Below are 19,921 nucleotides of genomic sequence, written 5' to 3' on the forward strand. Positions count from 1 at the left end.
CACGGCCTGCTATATAGCTAAAGCATTCAGTTAATTGAGTTTCCCGCCTTCTGCCTTACCACTCCGGTAAGAAATCAGATTTGTTCCTCCATGCTACTTTGTTCTCGCGGTCTTGCAATCTTGCATTAGAAAATAGAAATATCTTCTCACAAGGAAAAAAAGGGTACTAAGTGGGGAGATAATCCCAATCTACAACTGTAAAAGACTATGCAAATGGTGTTAACCCGGTCTTCTAAGCATTGAAGCCATTCTCTTCCAACAAACACCCAAGGCAAGTTTCCCCAAAAATCAATTGCTCGGAAAAATCGATATAGCAAAAAACAAACGAGGTCAAAAATAAAACACCTATGTGTTAGAACAGTGTATGCCCTTCGCTCTAATCAAATTGATCTATAAATACATTTATTGTAAATGAATAATAATACATTATTGTTTTATATTGATATTAATATGTTTATGTGAAATTACCCTTTAAATTGGACACTTATGAGACTCGTGTTAATTTAGCATGTTTTTAGCCATTGAATAAACTTGAGAGTTTATTCTGCCAAGACTGACACTAATGTATTACCAAAGAAGTTGGGGTAGCTTGTCTCAGTTGCTAGGGTTAGACCCAAAGCACATGCAATGTGTGTTTGATTGAAATCTTGAAACTATACCATTTCCAATTATGCCCTGGACCTTGGTGATTGATGGGCAAAACTGGAAAGTTATATATAACCCCTAGATAGGTGTTGGACTGGATTGTCTTTGATATATCAATTAGTGAGATCCATTGAGGGTCAAAACCTGTGTATGTTGGGGCAGTTTGAGAATTCACTTGAGTGGGTGATCATAATGATAAGATCGGCCCCTTTGTCGGACAAAGTGAATGATAGGGCTTACATTCTCTTTGATGGAAACTTAAACTGTCGGAAATGGATTTCAATTGTGTTTGAGATTTGGTTTTGCAAAATATATTTATATGATATATATTAATGTTTTATGAAAAATGTTTGCAAAAATGAATTAATTTTTGGGATCCATTCAAGTAGAGAGCGTGACACTGTACCTTGTAGCCAGGGGAGAGGTCATTCCCTATCGTGCAGTGTTCTGATCATTATGAGCCAAGAGGTTAAGTGTAAGAGACCATTACAAGGCTAATTACCTGATGGGCTTTATCTTACTTAAATCCATTATCCTTCGGTCTTCAAATGATGGTTGAATTCAAAGATCATTTAAGTGTAAATATTGGACGCATATTGAACCCATAGTGATGTGCTAAGAGGTTTATTGTGTTTAGTAGTGAATTCGGCAAAACCTTTAAACAAAGGTTGTACCGAACCCATGTGGACTTATGTGAGGTCATTATGGGGTCTCACATCATACAAATCAGGCCTAAGTTGGCAATGCAACACTCTTGTATCGTGAACCTCATAGTTGATGGGCCTAAGGCTCATAATTAATATGATTAATTAAATTGTCATGTGACGTGTGGCGAATCTGAGTTTAGATCTGGGTATAGAGCACCTAATCTTATAAGAAGATAAGGTATATCTCTAATTAGGGTCCATATCTAATTTATATCTGGATTATCTCCTAATTAGATTAGGGGATAGCTCCATAAGAGATTATAAAAGAGGATGGGGTGGGCCATGTTAGACAATGTATGCCTTTAGCTTCAATTAGATTGATGTACAGATACATTTTATTGTAAATGAATAAAAATACATTATTGTTTCAAGTTGACATTAGTATGTTTCTATGAAATTACCCCTTAAACTGCACACTTATGAGACTCGTGTTAGTTTAGAATGTTCTCAGCCGTTTGATAGACTTTGGGAGTTTATCCTACCAAGGTTGACACTGATATGCTGTCAAAGAAGTTGGGGTAGCTTGTCGCAGCAGCTAAGGTTAGACCCAAAGCACATGCAGTGTGTATTTGGTTGAAATGTTGAACCCAAACCATTTTCCAGTTATGCCCTTGACCTTGGAGATTGATGGGCAAAACTAGAAAGTTATACATAACCCCTAGATTTGATTATAGTACTACACTAGGTGTTGGATTGGGATGTCTTTGATGTGCCAATTCGTGAGATCCATTGAAGGTCAAAACCTTGGGTATATTGGAGTAGTCTGAGAATTCACTTAAGTGGGTGATCATAGTAATAGGACCAGCCCCTTTGTCGGACAAAGTGAATGATAGGGTTTACACTCTCTTAATGGAAACCTAAACTGTCGGTAGTGGATTTCAACTATGTTTGAGATTTTGTTTTGCAGAATATATTAATATATATATATACGTTTTATGAAAAATATTTGCAAAATATTTTAATTCCCGGGATCCATCTGAGTAGAGTGTGACACTGCACTTTGTAGCCAGGGGAGAGGTCCTTCCCTATCAGACAGTGTTTGATCATTATAACTCGAGTGGTTAAGTGTAAGAGACCGTTACAGGGCTGATTACCTGACGGGATTTTTCTTATTTAAGTTAATTATCCTTGGGTCTTCATAGGATAACTGAATTCAATGATCATTTAAGCATAAATGTTGGGCCCGTTTTGACCCCATAGTGATGTGCTTAGGGGGTTCACTACATTTAGCAGTGAATTCAGCCAGTCCTTTTCACAGAGGCTGGTTCGGACCCATGTGGACTTATGTGAGATCATTGTGGGGTCTCACGACATACAAATAAGGCCTAAGTTGGCCATGCAACACCCTTGGATCGTAAGCCTTATAGCTCATGTGACATGGGGCGAATCTGGGTTTGGAAATGGGTATGGAACACATATCCTCTTAAGAGGATAATGTTTATCTCTCAATGTAGTCCATATCCAAATTAGATTTGGATAATATCATAATTTGATTAGGAGAAGTGCTCCAAGAAGAAGAGGGCGAACTGAACAAGAACACCTCTCAATTATGCTTTCTCTCCCTCTCTCTTCTTTTGTCTTCCAAGAAACCCTAGTTCGACTACAGCTTATTTGGGAATATAGATAAGTTTTTCTCTAATTTTTGTTAGAAAAATCCAGAGGAATTTCGTGTTCACCTCCCTAGTTTAATCTAAGCAATTGGATTGTAGTTTTGCTGAAAACTGCGTTGTTGAACCGACTTCAAGAATACACTGTGCCATCTTCAGTAGATGTTGGTTTTAGGACTGATTTGGGCGTGAACTTCCAACTTGGGATCTGCGTTTGTAGTACCCGTATCAAGTATATGTCTCCCTCTTTGTTTGGTTTCAAATCTGGTCTGGTTCAATGCAAGACCGACATTGAAAAATGCAATTTTTCGAAATATAGGGAATTCAGTTCCTGGAAGTATTAGAAAATTTTTGAAAATTTGCCCAGCCATCTAGCATGGTTTGGCCATTTATATGATGGATCCTAACCCTTCCTTCAGACAAGTCCAAGATAGCTTCATATTTTTGCAGTTTCTAATTCTCTTTGCACCCTTTTGTCTCCCAATTTATTTCCTATTCGACATCAGCTATCTGGGACTAATTTAGATCAGTTTTCCTTTGATTTTTGCAAGAAAAATTCACGGGATATCAAGCTCATCATCCTTAGTTCGATCAAAGCAATTGGATCTCAGTTTTACAGAAAATTGTGTTGTTGAATCAGCTTTAGAAATACACTACGCCATTTTCATTGGAGGCTGGTTTTAAGACTTATTTGGGCATGAGTTTCTACCTTGGGATATGCATTTGTAATATCCATTCAGGGTGTTGCTGATATGCATTTGTAATATCGGCTTAGTGCAAGATTAATCCTAAAAAATGCAATTTTTCAAAACATAGGGAATTCGACTCCCGGAAGGATTATGAAAATTTTGAAATTTCACCCAACCATGTAACATAGTTCGGCCATCCATATGATGGATGCTAATCCTTCCAACACTATGAAGCAAGGTCTAAAGTATCGATACAATACGCATATCAACCATATTGTATCGGTACTTAGAAATGGCCAAAACACCTATTTTTTTTTTCAAATTTTAGTTTTTTGGGAATCTTAAAGCATGCTTTTTATTATTAAAAAAAGTTGAGGTAAACCATGGAAGTTGGTACAGGCGTCTTGGACTGTATCTTTTTCAAAAGATACAATACGATACGATACATCGGATAAACCATGGAAGTCGATTATAATTAACGTAGGAGGTGTACGAAATGCAGACTCGTATTATCACTATCACTGTATGTCTGTATCACATAGTTGAAAGGGGTAATTGTTTTAGGATGAATCAATTATCAAAACGAAGGAAGTCGAGAACATTGACTTAAATGATATTTGAGGGAGGGACGAGTTTTGAGTTTTGACTACAAGGGTTCAGGCTAGGAGCCTACGACCATACCATGACCAGGGTTGTACCGCTGTACTATTACTACTACCTCCTGCCCGAGAATAATGCGTGGCATAAGCAAACGAACTCAAAATCATTCATGTGAACCGCAAAAAGTTGGGTCAAGAAGGGTTTTGGTCCTTTTGGCCCTTTGGGGTCGGGCCAATGGACGATAGTCCTGCCATTGTGCCAAATGCTAGTGGCCAGACTTTAGTCTTTAGTCTTTAGTCTTTAGGCAGTCAGACCTTAGCTAGGCTTCCACTTCATTTCAGACTTTAGTCTTTACCTGCCGCATCTACTCGGGCCAGTGGCCACGGCATCTCTTTTTGTTATCAAGCAACAGGTTCCAGTTTTGCTTTTACAGAAGAATCCTGTCCTACCGTTACGGTTTGCTTGTCAGTTCCTCTTCTTCAGCCTTCATTGTCAGTTTCTCATACATACAACAAGACGGAATGGAGGACATGATAGTCTGTCTGGCCCACAGGCGTGCCCCCTGTTTATGATTCATTTATAAGTACCATAGGCGTTTTACCACATCAGCACCATATAGGCGTTTTGAGATTAATGGTCAATTGTTTGTTTGGCTTTGAGTTAAAACAGCCATAAAATACTTGGCATGGAAATCCATGTCAGGTGTTTCTCTGGGAAGCCAAGTCTCAACTAATGTGGTGCTGCCGTGCTGGCATGGATGAAAAGCAAACATTTTTCACTGAACAGGATTCAAGCACATACAGTGGTGTGTTTGTGTTTTCAGCTCAAAACATTACATCTTGAAACACCAATGGTACCGAACACAACCTTAATTGGGGGTTGTAAATGGTTCTTCCTTTTGTCCTTTTTCCCACAGAATAAACCAGTTGAATGGCACATGCAAAAGTGGGGAGAGAGAAGAGGAAGAAGAAGAAAATTGAGAGATGAACAGAATGGGGCAACATTCAACATTTGCATGGAACCCACGTAATATTCTGAATCAATAGTTGAGGCTAATGGGTGAAGACTAGGTGCATTAATTTCAAAATGCCTTGGTGTAACAAAGTGAAGAAAATGAAAAATAATGAATAAACATATGATTGGAAATAGCAAAGTTACTTTCATGGTCTCACCACCTGACCTAAGTAAGAGACACTGGTGGATGCTAGTTATCTCATTATTATCATCATGATCATCTAAGCCTTGCACCAACTATACTGGGTTGCCCATAAAAAACTATAAAAAAAAGACACTATATACGAGTACCAAATGTAAATGTTCTCGTAAATTTTTGCAAGCTTCCATGAAATAAATTTATTTCCATAACAACCAAGGTACTGAAATATAGGTTTAAGATCAACAATCCCATATTACACAAGTCTGATAGCTTATGTTTAGCCGTTAAGGATCAAGCTATCAAGAACTATGACTTGAACTGAACTACTAAAAGCTATCAATAACAAGAGTGCAAATATCAAATCAACTTCATTTTGTACATACTGGATCACAGCTTGAATAACCAATTCAAAGGCTGCATTTGATTTAGATGCCACATATTAAGGTCCTAACAATCCTAGTTAAGTAGTCATCAACGGTATGCAGATAATATGCCCATCAACTATTAACAATGATCTAATTAAAAGTTGCCACCTTTGTTCCACATGAAACACCTAAAACGTAGACAGCATGAGATGTGTAAGGTCTCTCAGGTCAAGGCTCAGAGGAAGTAATGAATATCCTATCTTCCTTGACTCTGTGCACCAATAAGTGGATCAATGATGTTCTTCCATCCTTTATAATCGATAGCTGAACCAGGATCAGGCAATGGGAACCCATTAACGAAGAAAAAAGGTGTCCCTGTCACCCCTCTTGAACACCCATACTGCAAGACAAAATTTTCCAGTGAAACAGGACAAAAATAATAGGAATTTGAGGTGCTCATTAACTGGCATGATCAGACCATTTTATCATGTGGGAGACCACATAATATTGCATATATATCATCATCATGGCATTTCATGTGGGAGACCAAGTAATATGATCAGACCATTTTTTGTTTCTACCGAAAAAAAAAAGAATTTCATTTGTAATCAACCAAAAGTGAAGTTCAAATTCTTACCTTGAAGGAAACCCTGGTTGCTAGATCAGTTTTCCTGTCACTAAACCCAGATTCAATTTCTGATAACAAGTCTTTTCCAAGTACTTCTGCCACAAACTTCCCAATGAGATGATCAACAGATTGTTTGGACTTGTTATAGGTTTCCCTATTGTAAAATATCTCCTGTATATATCCACATTCACCAAGTTCAGTAAGAAGGGAACCATGAAATCCATCTTGAAAGAAAATTCATACAGATTACCAAAGATTGATCAAGTTCAGCATGTGTGGAACCTGAAAATTCAATATCAAGGAAGTTCATGCACATGAGCAGCTAGCATTTGGATAAAACAATTTTATTACATCAGAAATCAAATTCATTAGTAAAAATTCTTGGCTTATGGAGTTCAATTTTCAGTTTGAATCTTTGCAATAATATTTGAATTTCAGGTCAAAGCAGGGGAGAGAGAACCAGGAAAGAGATGTCTCAAACACTATCATTGATCACATAGCTTTTGAGGATTAATGGGAATGGGGATGCACTACCCCCAGATTTGTGTAGCGTCCTCTCTTTCATTTCCAACCAAAAAAAAACTTTGAATTTCAAATGTATTTCTTTCTCTTTCTCTGATCAGAAATCATATTTAATCTTTGCTGCAAAATATGATGATGCCTTACTTTTTGTGGTAAATTTGGATGGTTGAGAATCTCTCACTTTTCCATGTCATGAACACAAGAAGCAAATGATGATATTAATCTTTACATATCTTTGACAGAATGAAGATTGACCATAGAATGAAAACTGTGTTTATGGATATAACAAAACATGTCCTTTAAATTTCAATAAGAGTTGCATGTTCTCAAAAACTGTTACCAGAGAACTCCCCGCATGGTTCTAACATTTTCAAAGTTCTTCTAATGAGTAATGACACGGTTGACAAAGTAGAATACTAGACAAAAAGTGAAGGATAATCCAATTAATTTGCATTCGAAAGGACAGAAAAAAGGAACTTGGTAGTTGAAAGCAGAGAGTTCACTCTAGCAGTGTCAGAAAAAAAAAAACAAGTCCGTTACCTTCATTGGTCCTCCTCAACAGTTTTCTGTTGGATGCCTTCAAACTAATTTGGGTATTATACCAAATGAAAATTCCACATTAATCTGTTTTATCATCAGGCTTCATCTAAGGGCCAATTAAAAGAACCGCAACATTCACTTTCTGATGACACTCATACCAAAGTTAGAGAATCATCATAATCTAAGCCTTATCCCAACTTTAAAGCCCCAAGTAATCTCACAGAGAAGGCAACTTCCTATTTCGGCATAATGCTTTTTCGAGGGGATTCCTGTACTAGTACAAGTCCTACTCCTGATGTCATCCATAAAGTACAAGTAAAGCAAGAGAGCATACAAAATGAAGCCTGTGGCAAAAGAGACCATGAGCATAGGGACAAGAAAAGACCATGTGAAGACTGTACTGGCCAAAGAATATGGATACCCAACATTGGGAAATCATGACTGTTATCACCACAATAATGACAATAACAGACACTATAATATAGATAAGATTTTCAAATATAACAGTAACATATTATCATAGGATATTATTTCAGTATTTTTCTTTGATGAAAATAATTAAATGATACTCAACATTCTAAATTTCTAAATTATAACACGAATATGGCCAGTAAAGCAGGAAAACCTGTCCTTAATGGTCATATTAACCACAAGCAGACATAATTACAGCAAAAACAACAATGCCTAATTGTGACCTGTTGTAAATGTGGATAACATAAGATTTTTCAAGTTTTTTGGAGTGCTATTTCACAACAAAGGTGTTATGTAATTTCTTCAATCTATTTGGAGTCACTTGGTCAACCCCTTGGAGATTGTAGATTTATTCTCCTTCCAGTTTCTTCACATCACCACCAAAAGAGGGAATTTACTATGGAATTGTACAAGGGCAGAAATTCTATGGAGGGAGGGTGTAATGAACAAATAATGAAAATAAATATCAAATCATAGAAAGCACCATCAACCTTTGCATGATCACAGAAGCACAAGGGGCAAGACAAGGGATGAATTTAAAGGAATCAAGCTTATTCAATTCTTAGACGATGGTTGATGATATCTAGTTTTTCCCCTCCAAAACAAGTAATTTATGAACTGTGGAAAGCACCAACACAAGGGCATATTAAATAAAATTTGGTGGTGGTTTTCTTGGGAACCTGGGGCAATTACATTGTGGGAATTATTAGATGTCATGCAGGCAACATTTTGGTGAGCTATTCAGGCCCAGGTGGGCTGAGTAGCTCTGTGAGGGCTGATAAATTTAAACAAGTGCTGAAATTAGTGCATGGCATAGGATGGAATGGGCTTGTGTGGAAGGTGATCAGTAAGTTGTTGTTAGCTGATACAATAAAAAACCAAGTGACCTTGGAGTTTAAGATTTATGATTATGGCATTAGCTCTATATTCCAATCTGAACTGCTCATTCAGATAGATTCCAAAGTATGCAAACAGCTTAGCAGAAAACTAGTAACGACGGCAGTAAAGAAGAATGAATTAGAATGGGCATTGCCTAGGCCGGGTAAAAATTTGTATCTATATATAAAATCTAAAGAGTGACATTACTAGCCAATAGCTGTTTTGTTGTTCAGTCCTACTTAACCAAGAGACTTTGAGAGTAGTCTTGTTCATCTTTTTATTTACCAATCAATGAAATTCACTGTTATTTATATATGCAAAAAACAAAAAACATAAGATTTCTCAAGTTTTCCATGGAAGGCAAAGAAGTTGCACTTGACATGGGATGAAATAGACTGAATACTCAAGGTTTTATGACTTAATAGAATATAGGACCCTCAGTGGTCGAATGTCTGAATTAGTACATATAACCTATCTAAATCATTCAATCGAGTTTAATTTGGTTTAAATGGGCTTTCACCAATATAACAGAATAGGCCCAAGCCATTGGAGACCCATCCTTCAACGGCGCATTCCCTTAATGTGGAGGCCATCTGGTGGCTTTACCTAACACATTGTGGGCCTTTGGAAGATCTTTTTTGCTTTTTTTTTGGCAAATTTGTACCGTTTTTGTTATCTAAAAGACTTTCATTTAAATATCACACACCACTTCCCAAATGAATAAAGTGCCAATTTCATACTGGACCAAGGAAGTTGAGATATCACCATGAAAACTAGTAAAGGTGTTGAAGATTAATTAGTTTTATGATGTTTTTCTGAGTAGATGTTTTATGTTAGTTGTTAGATAGGAAGTGGGGACCACAGTAGTTATGTGAGTCCAAATTTTATTATGTTTTTGAGTGCTATATATGCTGTTTTATGTTTTGCCGCCCTATAAGGGCATAGTTGTCTTTGTACTGTTCTATTATTTTAGTATAAATAATAAGTGAAGGGGGCAGCCAGATTATTGCTCTCTTTTCTTTTCAACTTCTCTTCTCTTCTCTTCTTCTCCTTCTCTCTTCAAGAAACTACTTTTCTTTTATATTTTTTAATTCAACAGATTTCTACTTGGTATCAGAGCATCGACTAGGGTTTCTTGAAGCACTCTCATGCAGCCCTAGATCGGCCGGCTGCATGAAGTAGTAAAGGGCTGATCAATCTGTTATAGATTGCCCAGTTCTTGGAGTTTTTGGTGGGATCTAGTCATCAGGAAGGTGATCTACTGTTCGACATCAACTGGAGTACGGGGAAGAGTCCCAGAAAAGTTGGACTCTTTGTTTTTTATTTGATCTCGGGTGCCCAGGTATTGTTAGTTTTCTTTTGATTTTCTAAAGAAGGCGGTTTGGTTTCTAGAATTTTTTGGGCCTCCCGGAGTGATCGATTCACTTTTCTCTCTGTTGGGAGGCGTGGGGAGGAGAGAGATTCCCCCCCAGGTAGGGTTTTCTTCTTCCAGAAGGGTTGGTTTCTGTGTGTGTGATATTAAATTATTTTTTGAAGGTCTCCAATCTATTTTTTTCTAACTGTTGAACTGTTTGAAATAAGATGGAGAGTTGGAATACCGAGATGAAATCTACCGGTACTGTGGGACTGGGTGTTAGAGGTAGTAGTGATATTTTTGGGTCTGGGATCATTGCTATAGTAAAACTTGATGGTACAAATTATTTGGAGTGGGCACAATCAACTAAGATGGCTATTGGTGCCCGTGGAAAATTAGGGTATCTCACTGGGGAAGAGAAGAAACCTGATACAGACTCTTCCCAATGGATGCAGGAGAATTACATGGTAATGTCCTGGCTGTGTAATTCTATGTTACCTCATATTGCAAAAAATTTCCTATGGGCTAATACTACTAAGGAGATTTGGGATGGAGTGACTGAAACCTACTCTCATAAGCAAAATGAAGCCAGAGCCTATCAGTTAAAAAATCAGGTGATAAGTATGAAACAAGGAGAAAAAACCTCTTGCTGTGTATTTCTCCATGCTGAAAACCCTATGGCAGGAAATAGATCACTTAGAAACTGTGGCATGGGAAAGTGTAAATGATATAGCAACTTGTCACAGACTAGTAAAGAGGAATAGGGTTTTTGAGTTCTTGGCAGAGCTGAACCCTGAATTTGACATTGCTAGGCAGCATATTCTTTCTAAGGAGGGTGTGACACTCTCTCAGGCCTATGCCTTTGTCTCTAGAGAGGAGAGTAGGAGGAATGTAATGCTGATACAGCCTGGGATTGACCAGTCGGCTATGGTTGGTACAACAAAACCTAAGCCGAATGGAGACTGGGGGAGTAGTGAGACTAGAAGGGAAGACAAGAAGGACTTGGTGTGTGATTATTGCAAGAAGCCTAAGCATACCAGGGACACTTGTTGGAAGCTTCACCCAAATCTTATGCCTGCTCGAATAACAAACAATAAGGGAAATGCAAATGTAGCCACTACAGGAGACTCTTCAACCCCTCTCTCCCAAACTGATTGGGAATCCATTGCAGTAGCAGTAGTGAGAACATAATTGGAGAGGTTTGGACAGCTTATGAGTAAGAAATATTCACCTAGCTCTAGCCTTCCAGATGGACAACAGAATGCAGGAGCCAACTACACCACTTTCTTTGCACATACAAGTAGTTCATATGCAACTGCAAATCTTGCATCCACTTCAGGTAAGGAGGGACCTCCCTGTATTATAGACTCAGGAGCACCTGACCATATGACTAATGCCCCTACCATTTTCAATTCCTATAAGTTGTGCTTTGGTAGAGACAGAGTCTCTATAGCAGATGGTTTACATATGCCCATTGTTGGGAAGGGGATAGTTAGAGTGACCAATGATATAACTCTGTCTTCTGTTTTACATGTCCCTATACTTCATACCAACCTATTGTCCATTAGTTCTTTGACAAAAAATTTGAATTGTTCCATGACATTTCTTCCTGGTAATTGTGTTTTGTAGGATCTGGAGTCGAAGATGATTGGGAGTGGTCGTGAGGTGAATGGAGTCTACCTTCTGAATGAGATTTCGAGACATTAGGGCCATCATGTTAGCAACAGCAGTAGTAGTGGGTCAGAGTCAATGAACTAGATTATGCTTTGGCACAATCGCTTGGGACATGTTTCTTTTAGTTCTTTGAAATGTCTTTTCCCAAAGTTGTTTGAGTCTGTTCAGTTATCTACTTTGGAGTGTGAAAGTTGTCAGTTAGGAAAGCATTATAGACAGTCTTTTAAACCAAGTAATAAAAGAAGTATTGCTTTTAATATCATTCACATTGATGTATGGGAGCCATATCATATCCCTTCCATGGGAGGATTCCGTTACTTTCTCTTGTTTGTGGATGATTATACACAATATTCTTGGATATATTTGATGAGATCACGTGATGATGTTCCTAAATTGGTACGACATTTCCACCAGATGGTTCTCACATAATTTGGAGTGAGAATTAAGGCTTTTAGATCAGATAATGCCAAAGAGTACTTTGAGAAGGACCTGACCACGTATCTCTTAGAACATGGTGTAGTTCATCAGAGCAGTTGTGCATATACACCGCAACAAAATGGAGTTGTTGAGAGGAAAAACAGACACATTGTGGAGGTGGCAAGGAGTTTTATGGTGTGTACTTCAATTCCTATGCAGTTCTGGGGAGATGCAGTTCTTATAGCCGTGCATTTGATTAACCGTGTTCCTTCACGAACTTTGGGGTTTAAGGTGTCATTTAGCCTTCTTTTTCCAGATGGAGAGATATTTCATATACCTCTAAGGGTTTTTGGTTGTGTTTCTTTTGTTCACATTCTTGGCCCTCATCGCAAGAAATTGGATCCTAAGGCCAAGAAATGTATTTTTCTTGGGTATGCTCAGAACCAAAAGGGGTATTGCTGTTATGACCCAGTGTCGAGGAGATGATTTATCACTATAGATGTTACCTTCTTTGAATTCACATTCTTCTTCTCGAGTAGTTCTCCTCAGGGGGAGAGTTTTGGGGAGGAGAACTCACAATTTGTTCCTCTTCCTATTTCGGCGGTGCCTCCATCAGTTCAGCCAGCACTTGCACCTCCAGTTTCATTACCTGAGCCACTATGGGCAGCCTCACAGAAATATTAGCACCGACAGATGATGGTTGACTCCACACATCCTCAACCCACACCACTCTCTATCAGTCCTTCTGAAACTCCAGATTCGGCAGATACAGTTCCAGGTATTCCTCTTGAGCCTAAGCCTGTTATGTTTTCTGATGATAATGTTTCTGTCCCTAACACCATTGTTGCAGTTGATCCCACTGACCTTGATCTTCCCATTGCACTTCATAAGGAGAAGAGAAAGTGTACAACCCACTGCATTTCACACCATATTTCTTACAGTGCCTTATCACCCTCCTACCGTTCTTTTCTTTCTTCCTTGGATTCTGTGTCTATACCCAGGAATGTTACTGAGACTCTCTCCAAACCTGAGTGGAAAACAACCATGCAAGATGAGATGGATGCTTTGGTCAAAAACCAAGCTTGGGAAATAGTTGATCTCCCCCCAGACAAGGAGACAGTCGAATGTAGATGAGTATTCACAATGAAGTATAAGGCCAATGGCAAGACAGAGAGGTACAAGGCAAGGTTGGTAGCAAAAAGGTATAATCAGACCTATGGTGTTGATTATCTGGAAACCTTTGCACCAGTAGCTAAGATGAATTCAGTTCGTATCCTTTTATCTCTAGCAGCCACCTATTCATGGCCCTTGTTCCAGCTTGATGTCAAAAATGCTTTCCTCAATGGTGATTTATAGGAGGAGGTATATATGGACATTCCAGCAGGCTTTTATGAAAATGTTGGTAAAGGAAAGGTGTGTAGACTCAGAAAATCTCTGTATGGACTGAAACAGTCACCTAGGGCTTGGTTTGATAGGTTCAGAGGGGCATTCATCCGTTTTGGATACACACAGACACAGTCTGATCACACCCTCTTTGTGAAAAGGAGAGATGCTTTGGTGTCAATTCTGATTATGTATGTGGATGATATAGTGGTGACAGGAAATGATCTGGAGGAGATTGGTGATATAAAAAAATCATTGTAGCAAGAATTTGAGATCAAAGATCTTGGTGAGCTCAAATACTTCTTAGGGATTGAAGTTGCAAGATCCAAGCATGGGATCTTCATTTCACAAAGAAAGTATGTACTTGACCTACTGCGAGAGATTGGGAAGATGGGGACCAAACCAGCAGACACTCCTATTGATCCAAATCACAGAATTAATGGTGTGGATGGTGAGTTGGTAAAGGATGTGGGGAGATATCAAAGAATGGTGGGCCAACTGCTGTATTTGTGTATGACACGACCAGATATTTCTTATGTTGTCAGTGTTGTGAGTCAGTACATGCATGCACCTCGGGTTCAGCACCGGAAAGCTATTGAGAGAATACTTGAATATCTGAAAAAGCACCCTGGCAGAGGCATTCTTTTCTCAAATCATGAGAATCTGAAACTAGAATCCTATACAGATGCAGACTGGGCAGGATGCTTAGATGACAGGAGGTCTACATCAGGAGTGTGTACCTTTGTAGGTGGAAACTTGATCTCCTAGAAGAGTAAGAAGCAAGCGGTTGTGGCAAGGTCAAGTGCAGAGGCTGAGTATAAATCCATGGCTCATGGTGTCTCAGAACTTCTTTGGGTTATATCTCTTTTGAGTGGGATTGGGGTGAAAGTAGAGGAACCTATGATGTTATACTGTGACAATCAGACTGCAATCAATATTGCCCACAATCCAATTCAGCATGATAGGACAAAACACATTGAAGTTGATAGACACTTTATAAGAGAAAGGGTAACAACCGGAGAAGTTTGTTTGCCTTATGTCTCTTCAGAGTTGCAACTGGGTGATGTTCTCACTAAAGGGGTGGCAAAGAACAAGCTTGAACATGATCTACACAAGTTGGGAATGTGTGACATTTACTCCCAACTTGAGGGGGAATGTTGAAGATAAATTAGTTTTATGATGTTTTTCTGAGTAGATGTTTTATGTTAGTTGTTAGATAGGAGGTGGGGACCATAGTAGTTATGTGAGTCCAAATTTTATTATGTTTTTGAGTGTTATATATGTTGTTTTATGTTTTGCCGCCCTATAAGGGCATAGTTGTCTTTGTACTGTTCTATTATTTTAGTATAAATAAGAAGTGAAGGGGGTGGCCAGATTATTGCTCTCTTTTCTTTTCAACTTCTCTTCTCTTCTTCTCCTTCTCTCTTCAAGAAACTACTTTTCTTTTATATTTTTTAATTCAATAGATTTCTACTAAAGGAATTCTAATGCAATTGTTGGATTGTCATCAATTTGCCAGTCAAATCGTAAGGTGAGAAACTCCTTAGAGAACAATGGTAATTTAAGAGAACTTCAAAATATAGTTTAGATCATCTTAAGCCACAATAATGATTTGATAAAAGAATACATAACAGGACATTGCTTGCTGCAATGGTAAAATCTAGGTCTGACAAGCATGAGAAAGTAGGCTCCATAGTGGCTACTTTGTGCAAAAGAAGAATACCAAGGCTAAGTCCATATCCAGTCCACCCCTCCCCAGACCCTGGATAGCAGGGACTATCCTTGAGTAATGGTCCTTACTTAATAAAGAATACATCCATCAAATTCTACAGGATGTCAAGAAAAATAATAAGGTAGCTGAAGTTAACAAGATAGTGAATGACAATATTAAAATTAGAATATAAATTTTGTTACTGAAAATGACTATCAAAGACCTGTAACTAAAAGTCCCAGAAACCAAAAAAAAAAGTGCCAACCTGATGCTTGAAGAACATTTCCAGTACTTGGTATGTGACAGATGCATTTAGTTTATTCACAATATGTAGTGCACGGCTGGTAGAGAAAGCGTTGTCATGGTAACTGCATTTTTCACACAGATATTCATTAGAGGCTTTTCGTTTCAAATCAATAAAAAAAATGCATCATATGAACTTAGACCATCTTGCACAGTAGGAATTGACATTACCCAAAGAAATAACAAGAAGTCTAAGCTTTACACAGGATTAAAAACCTTAGGTTATTAAATAAATCTCATAATCGAAAGGAGAATAATCATTGAATAAGTCAAAGAGACCTTGTCCAAGATATTGGCATCATCTTACACAAACCCTCTGCCCTAATTTAACCCATCTAGAGCCATACCTTCTAATTAAGCAGAGGCCATAAAATATCTTCTCAAATCTCAAGCCACATTATTTTTGCCTTCATATTAGTGCCTTCAACTTACACAGTGACACCAAATCAACACTCTCAGTGGTGTAGCCATTGGTCCCAGTTGGTCCTTGTGGTACATGATCATCTAACTCTATACAGGAATGAGAAAATAAGCAAGGAGACTCTATACATTAACAGGAAGTTATTAAGGTTTAGAGCATAAGGAGAGACCGTAGGTATATATGGAAGCATAGTAAATATGCATAGTACATACCAAAAGGATCAAGCACTCTCATAGTTTATGCTTGAAAGGTGTAGAGCCACTACACAGATATGGAATCCTTAAAGTCCTTCTAAATCCAATTTTCTGGTCAGGTCGATGGCCCTTGACAAATGCCTTTCCAGATCAAATCTTTTAAGGCGGGGCATTCAAATTCTGGATTTATCCTGTGGTCTTTGTGGGTCTGCTACAGGATCTACAGATCATCTGTGTCTTCACTGTCCGTTCTCCTCTCAGGTTTGGATGCATTTTCTCAAAGCATTGGGTATCAGTTGGGTCATGCCTAGGTCGGTTAAGGAGCATCTCTGCAGCTGGAATACAAATGGCCTAAGTAAGAAACGGAAGTTGATGTGGAAGACAATCCCTGCTGCTGTCTTGCGGTCCATTTGGGCAGAAAGGAATAGTAGATTTTTCTGTAATAGATCTAAAAGTCTTGATGATGTAATTCAGAGAGCAGTGGGCAAGTTGATTTCTTGGATTTCTACCTCTGAGGAGTTCAGAAATCTAAACTTGTCTTATTTGTTTCAGTCTTGTTCCTGGTGGAGGTTGTAATTCCGGCTGTTTTCAGACTGCCTTCATGGGTCTGATTTCAGTCTGTATTTGAGTTTGTTTTTGAATAAAGTTACATTACCTTTTACAAAAAAAAAAAAAGAAAGTAAGGTGTAGAGCCACTACAAAAGGAATCTTAGGTCCATCTGCCTCACTGAAGAAGTTACTGCAAGGGACCACAATTAAGATGAAAAGGCAAAACTGGGGCCCATGGAAGCAATCTCAAGCCCAGAGAGATGGGGTATTCTTCCAATTTTTGGCCAATAGAAAGCATCTTAGATGATGCTTGCTCAATGAGGATGGAAAAGAAAATAAATCAACCAGCATTAGTAATAAGAGAACAACAAAGGAGAACAATATTGCATAAAATCTGATAGCTCAATGTGGATGGGCTTTGTGACTAAAAATTCTCAAGCAGAAGTTTTCAAAAGAAAAAAGGACTTTTGGCAGGTGGGAGTTGCAAAGAGCTCCTCTCATGTGTAGAAGGCTATTCTCTCAAGCAGGGATCACCTTGCAAGTGGTTCTTGCTGATCTGTGGGTGATGGATGGAAAATAAGCATTAGTCGTGACCCCTGATTCCCGATCTTCAAATTTTCATGCCTGTGATCACTAATCCATCGGTGGAGAATATAAAGGTGAAGGACCTCCTGGACACGGGTAAGAAGTGGAATAAAAGGTTGGTGGAAGAGAGTTTTTGCCCTATTTATGCCAAAGCTATCCTAAGCATCAGACTGCAGGACCCATAGTCAAATCCAAAGGACCACCTCATATGGACTCACATGCCTAAAGGCTTATTTTCTGTTAACGTAAGTCTGCGTACAAGGTGCTTCAGGATCAGCAATGGAGAAGATCCCAGTGTGGTTGGGACCTGAAATGGAATGTTATCTGGAGCCTAAGAATAGTGCAGCCAAGTGTAATCATTTTCCTGTAGGCGTGCCTTTCTAATGCCATGCCCACTAAGGAGAACTTAGAAAGAGACTAAAGGGCTAGACAGTGCCTGCCCTTTGTGCTGGAATGAGCCTGAGACTGTTCAGCTCCTATTGTTCGTCTGCCCCTTTGCTCCACAAGTATGGTTTGCTTCTCATCTTGGAATGAAGACTGAGTCCTCCGAAGAAAGGCTGGGGGAGTGGATTGAGGAATGGAAGTGTCTTCCATGTCAAGGTGTCAAGAGTGATCAATTATTCCTTGTTGATGGTGCCTTCCTAGCATGAAACATATGGAAGCAACGCTACAAATTTGTGTTCAAGAAAGTAGGACTGATGGCAATCCAATTTCTACTGTTCTCACTGCCCAAGCTCAAATTAAAGAAGCCAGGAGGAACCTCTGTGCTGCTGCTCACCATACTCAGGAGGATGTCTCAGAAAAGCCGGAAGTTGAGACGATGGATGGTAGCCTCCAGTTGAAGGAGTAAAGGTAAATATTTATGCGGCAATCAGAGGGATGATGGCTGGATTTGGTGTTATTTTCAGGGATCAAAAGGGTGCCCATCTCTGAAGCAGATCTATTTGCACTCCTCCGTGATCCCCAGCAGAGGCTTAAGTGCTGGCCATCAAAGAAGGAATAAATCTGGGCCTGAGCTTGAATTTCCAGAGGTAGTTGTGGAAAGTGATGCTGAAAGTGTTGTCAAGTGCCTGTTGGAGGAAAGGCGTCCTCCTCCTTGGAAGATACAGGGTGTCCTAGAGGAGTGCAGGCATCTAATTTAGATAGCTCTTCTATGTCAATTGTGTTTGTTTCCAGCAACTGTAATCGTGCTGCACACCTCCTAGCTAAGCAGTCTGTTAATTCGTGTAAGGATTTTGAATGGGACAGTCTTCCTCCTCCCTTTATCGAGGAAGTCGTCCGTGAGGAGCTATTTGCATAATGTTGATTTGTTGAACGGAATCAGCCTAACTGCTGCTTTCAAAAAAAAAATCTCAGGTTACAAAATAATTTTACTAAGAAACATCATTTTTGTATTCAAATGGTTATAAAGGTTAACCAAAAAAAAGTGTAAAAGGAATGGAAAGAATCCATTCAGACTAGGATAATAGAATCGAAGATAAGAACAGCTATAGAGCAATAAGCATTAAATCACAAGAACCGAATTTCAGCTTTTTCAGGAAACCATTTATACCAAACAGACACTCGTATGAAGAAGCGAAACAGACGGGAAAAAAATAAAATGTCAAAGTAGATTAATTCAATTTGATGAAAGCACAAGAAAAGTCAATCTCATCATTCAGTAAAATTCAATTGGGTATCGAACTAGAACAGATAAGAAATACAATCAACAATTCAATTCTTCAAACAGACAAAGAAGAGATAAAAGAGAGGCTACTGACGGCAACGGGAAGGGATGAACAAGGAGCCAAAGGCGAGGGCCATAGTACTCGAGTGCCTGTTTCAGAGGAGGCCAAGAGTCCCTGCTGTCTGGGCATACCGGGTCGAGAAAAGCCTCAATCACGATGGTGTCGTCGTGAACTCTGCGGTCTTTGTAGACAAACCCGTCATACTTGGCGGGAATTGAGAGCTGGGCATCCACCGTGCATAAGAGGAGGGAGATGCAGACAAAGACGGAAGCTGAAATTAACATAGAAATTCCTTGCCTCGGTTTCTCTAATCCCATCTCTCTCTCTCTCTGTAGACTCTAGCCGCTTCTGTCTCTTACTCAAAGAAGCATCTCTCTTATCTTTATCTCCTATGGCTAGAAAATGCTATCAAAACTCGACTCGACTCTGCTCTGTCGCACTCAAGTAAGAGGATACTTTGGTCAGTCTGAAGTCTGAATGTGGTCATGCTCTTGGTAAGGTACGGAATTCGAGATTGGAGAACGGAGGTTTCGAGGTTATGGCAAAATAATTTGATTGCAACTGGTCAACAAATGCCGTGGTAATACGTAGTAGAAATAAGGGTGTCAATGGACCGTTTTTGAGTTGGATCAAAATTAATTTGGACTGATTGCACGGACCAATAATACATATTGAATTGGACCAGTTTAGATTTAATGGTCTAATCTCTAAAAGTATTAATTGGACTGGATTGGATTTATCCATCGGCAATAGATTTATATTGGAATTGGATCATATTGAACCAATATCACGTC

At 38.9% G+C, this 19,921-nt stretch overlaps 1 protein-coding gene across 2 annotated transcripts; it reads right to left on the reverse strand.

Annotated features, from left to right (window-relative positions):
- Positions 1 to 5,575: 5,575 nt before the first annotated feature.
- On the reverse strand, positions 5,576 to 19,694 carry LOC104604287 (uncharacterized). 2 transcript variants are annotated; one of them, XM_088889476.1, is made up of 5 exons: positions 19,161 to 19,688; positions 15,614 to 15,716; positions 6,648 to 6,679; positions 6,407 to 6,568; positions 5,576 to 6,169 (listed from the first exon to the last, which is right to left on the reverse strand). In XM_088889476.1, the coding sequence occupies exons 1-4, from the start codon at positions 19,442 to 19,444 to the stop codon at positions 6,427 to 6,429; spliced, it is 561 nt and encodes a 186-aa protein (XP_088745602.1). In that variant the 5' UTR covers positions 19,445 to 19,688; the 3' UTR covers positions 5,576 to 6,169; positions 6,407 to 6,426. The 2 variants fall into 2 exon arrangements, with proteins under 2 accessions (XP_088745602.1, XP_010266875.1); XM_010268573.3 differs by lacking the exon at positions 6,648 to 6,679 and having other exon boundaries at positions 19,161 to 19,694.
- Between the last annotated feature and the right edge of the window lie 227 nt (positions 19,695 to 19,921).

Source organism: Nelumbo nucifera, chromosome 6 (genome assembly GCF_055504915.1).
Source record: "Nelumbo nucifera cultivar China Antique chromosome 6, China Antique-T2T, whole genome shotgun sequence".
Taxonomy (NCBI): Eukaryota; Viridiplantae; Streptophyta; class Magnoliopsida; order Proteales; family Nelumbonaceae; genus Nelumbo; species Nelumbo nucifera.

What these genes read in the sequence shown, in the direction of transcription:
- LOC104604287 (XM_010268573.3), bottom strand. Translation starts at nt 19,444, where the DNA reads ATGGGATTAGAGAAACCGAGGCAAGGAATTTCTATGTTAATTTCAGCT. An exon ending in AAATGTTCTTCAAGCATCAG is followed by an intron (nt 6,569 to 15,613) that starts GTTGGCACTTTT and finishes GGATATATACAG; the next exon opens with GAGATATTTTACAATAGGGA. An exon ending in CAACCAGGGTTTCCTTCAAG is followed by an intron (nt 6,170 to 6,406) that starts GTAAGAATTTGA and finishes TTTGTCTTGCAG; the next exon opens with TATGGGTGTTCAAGAGGGGT.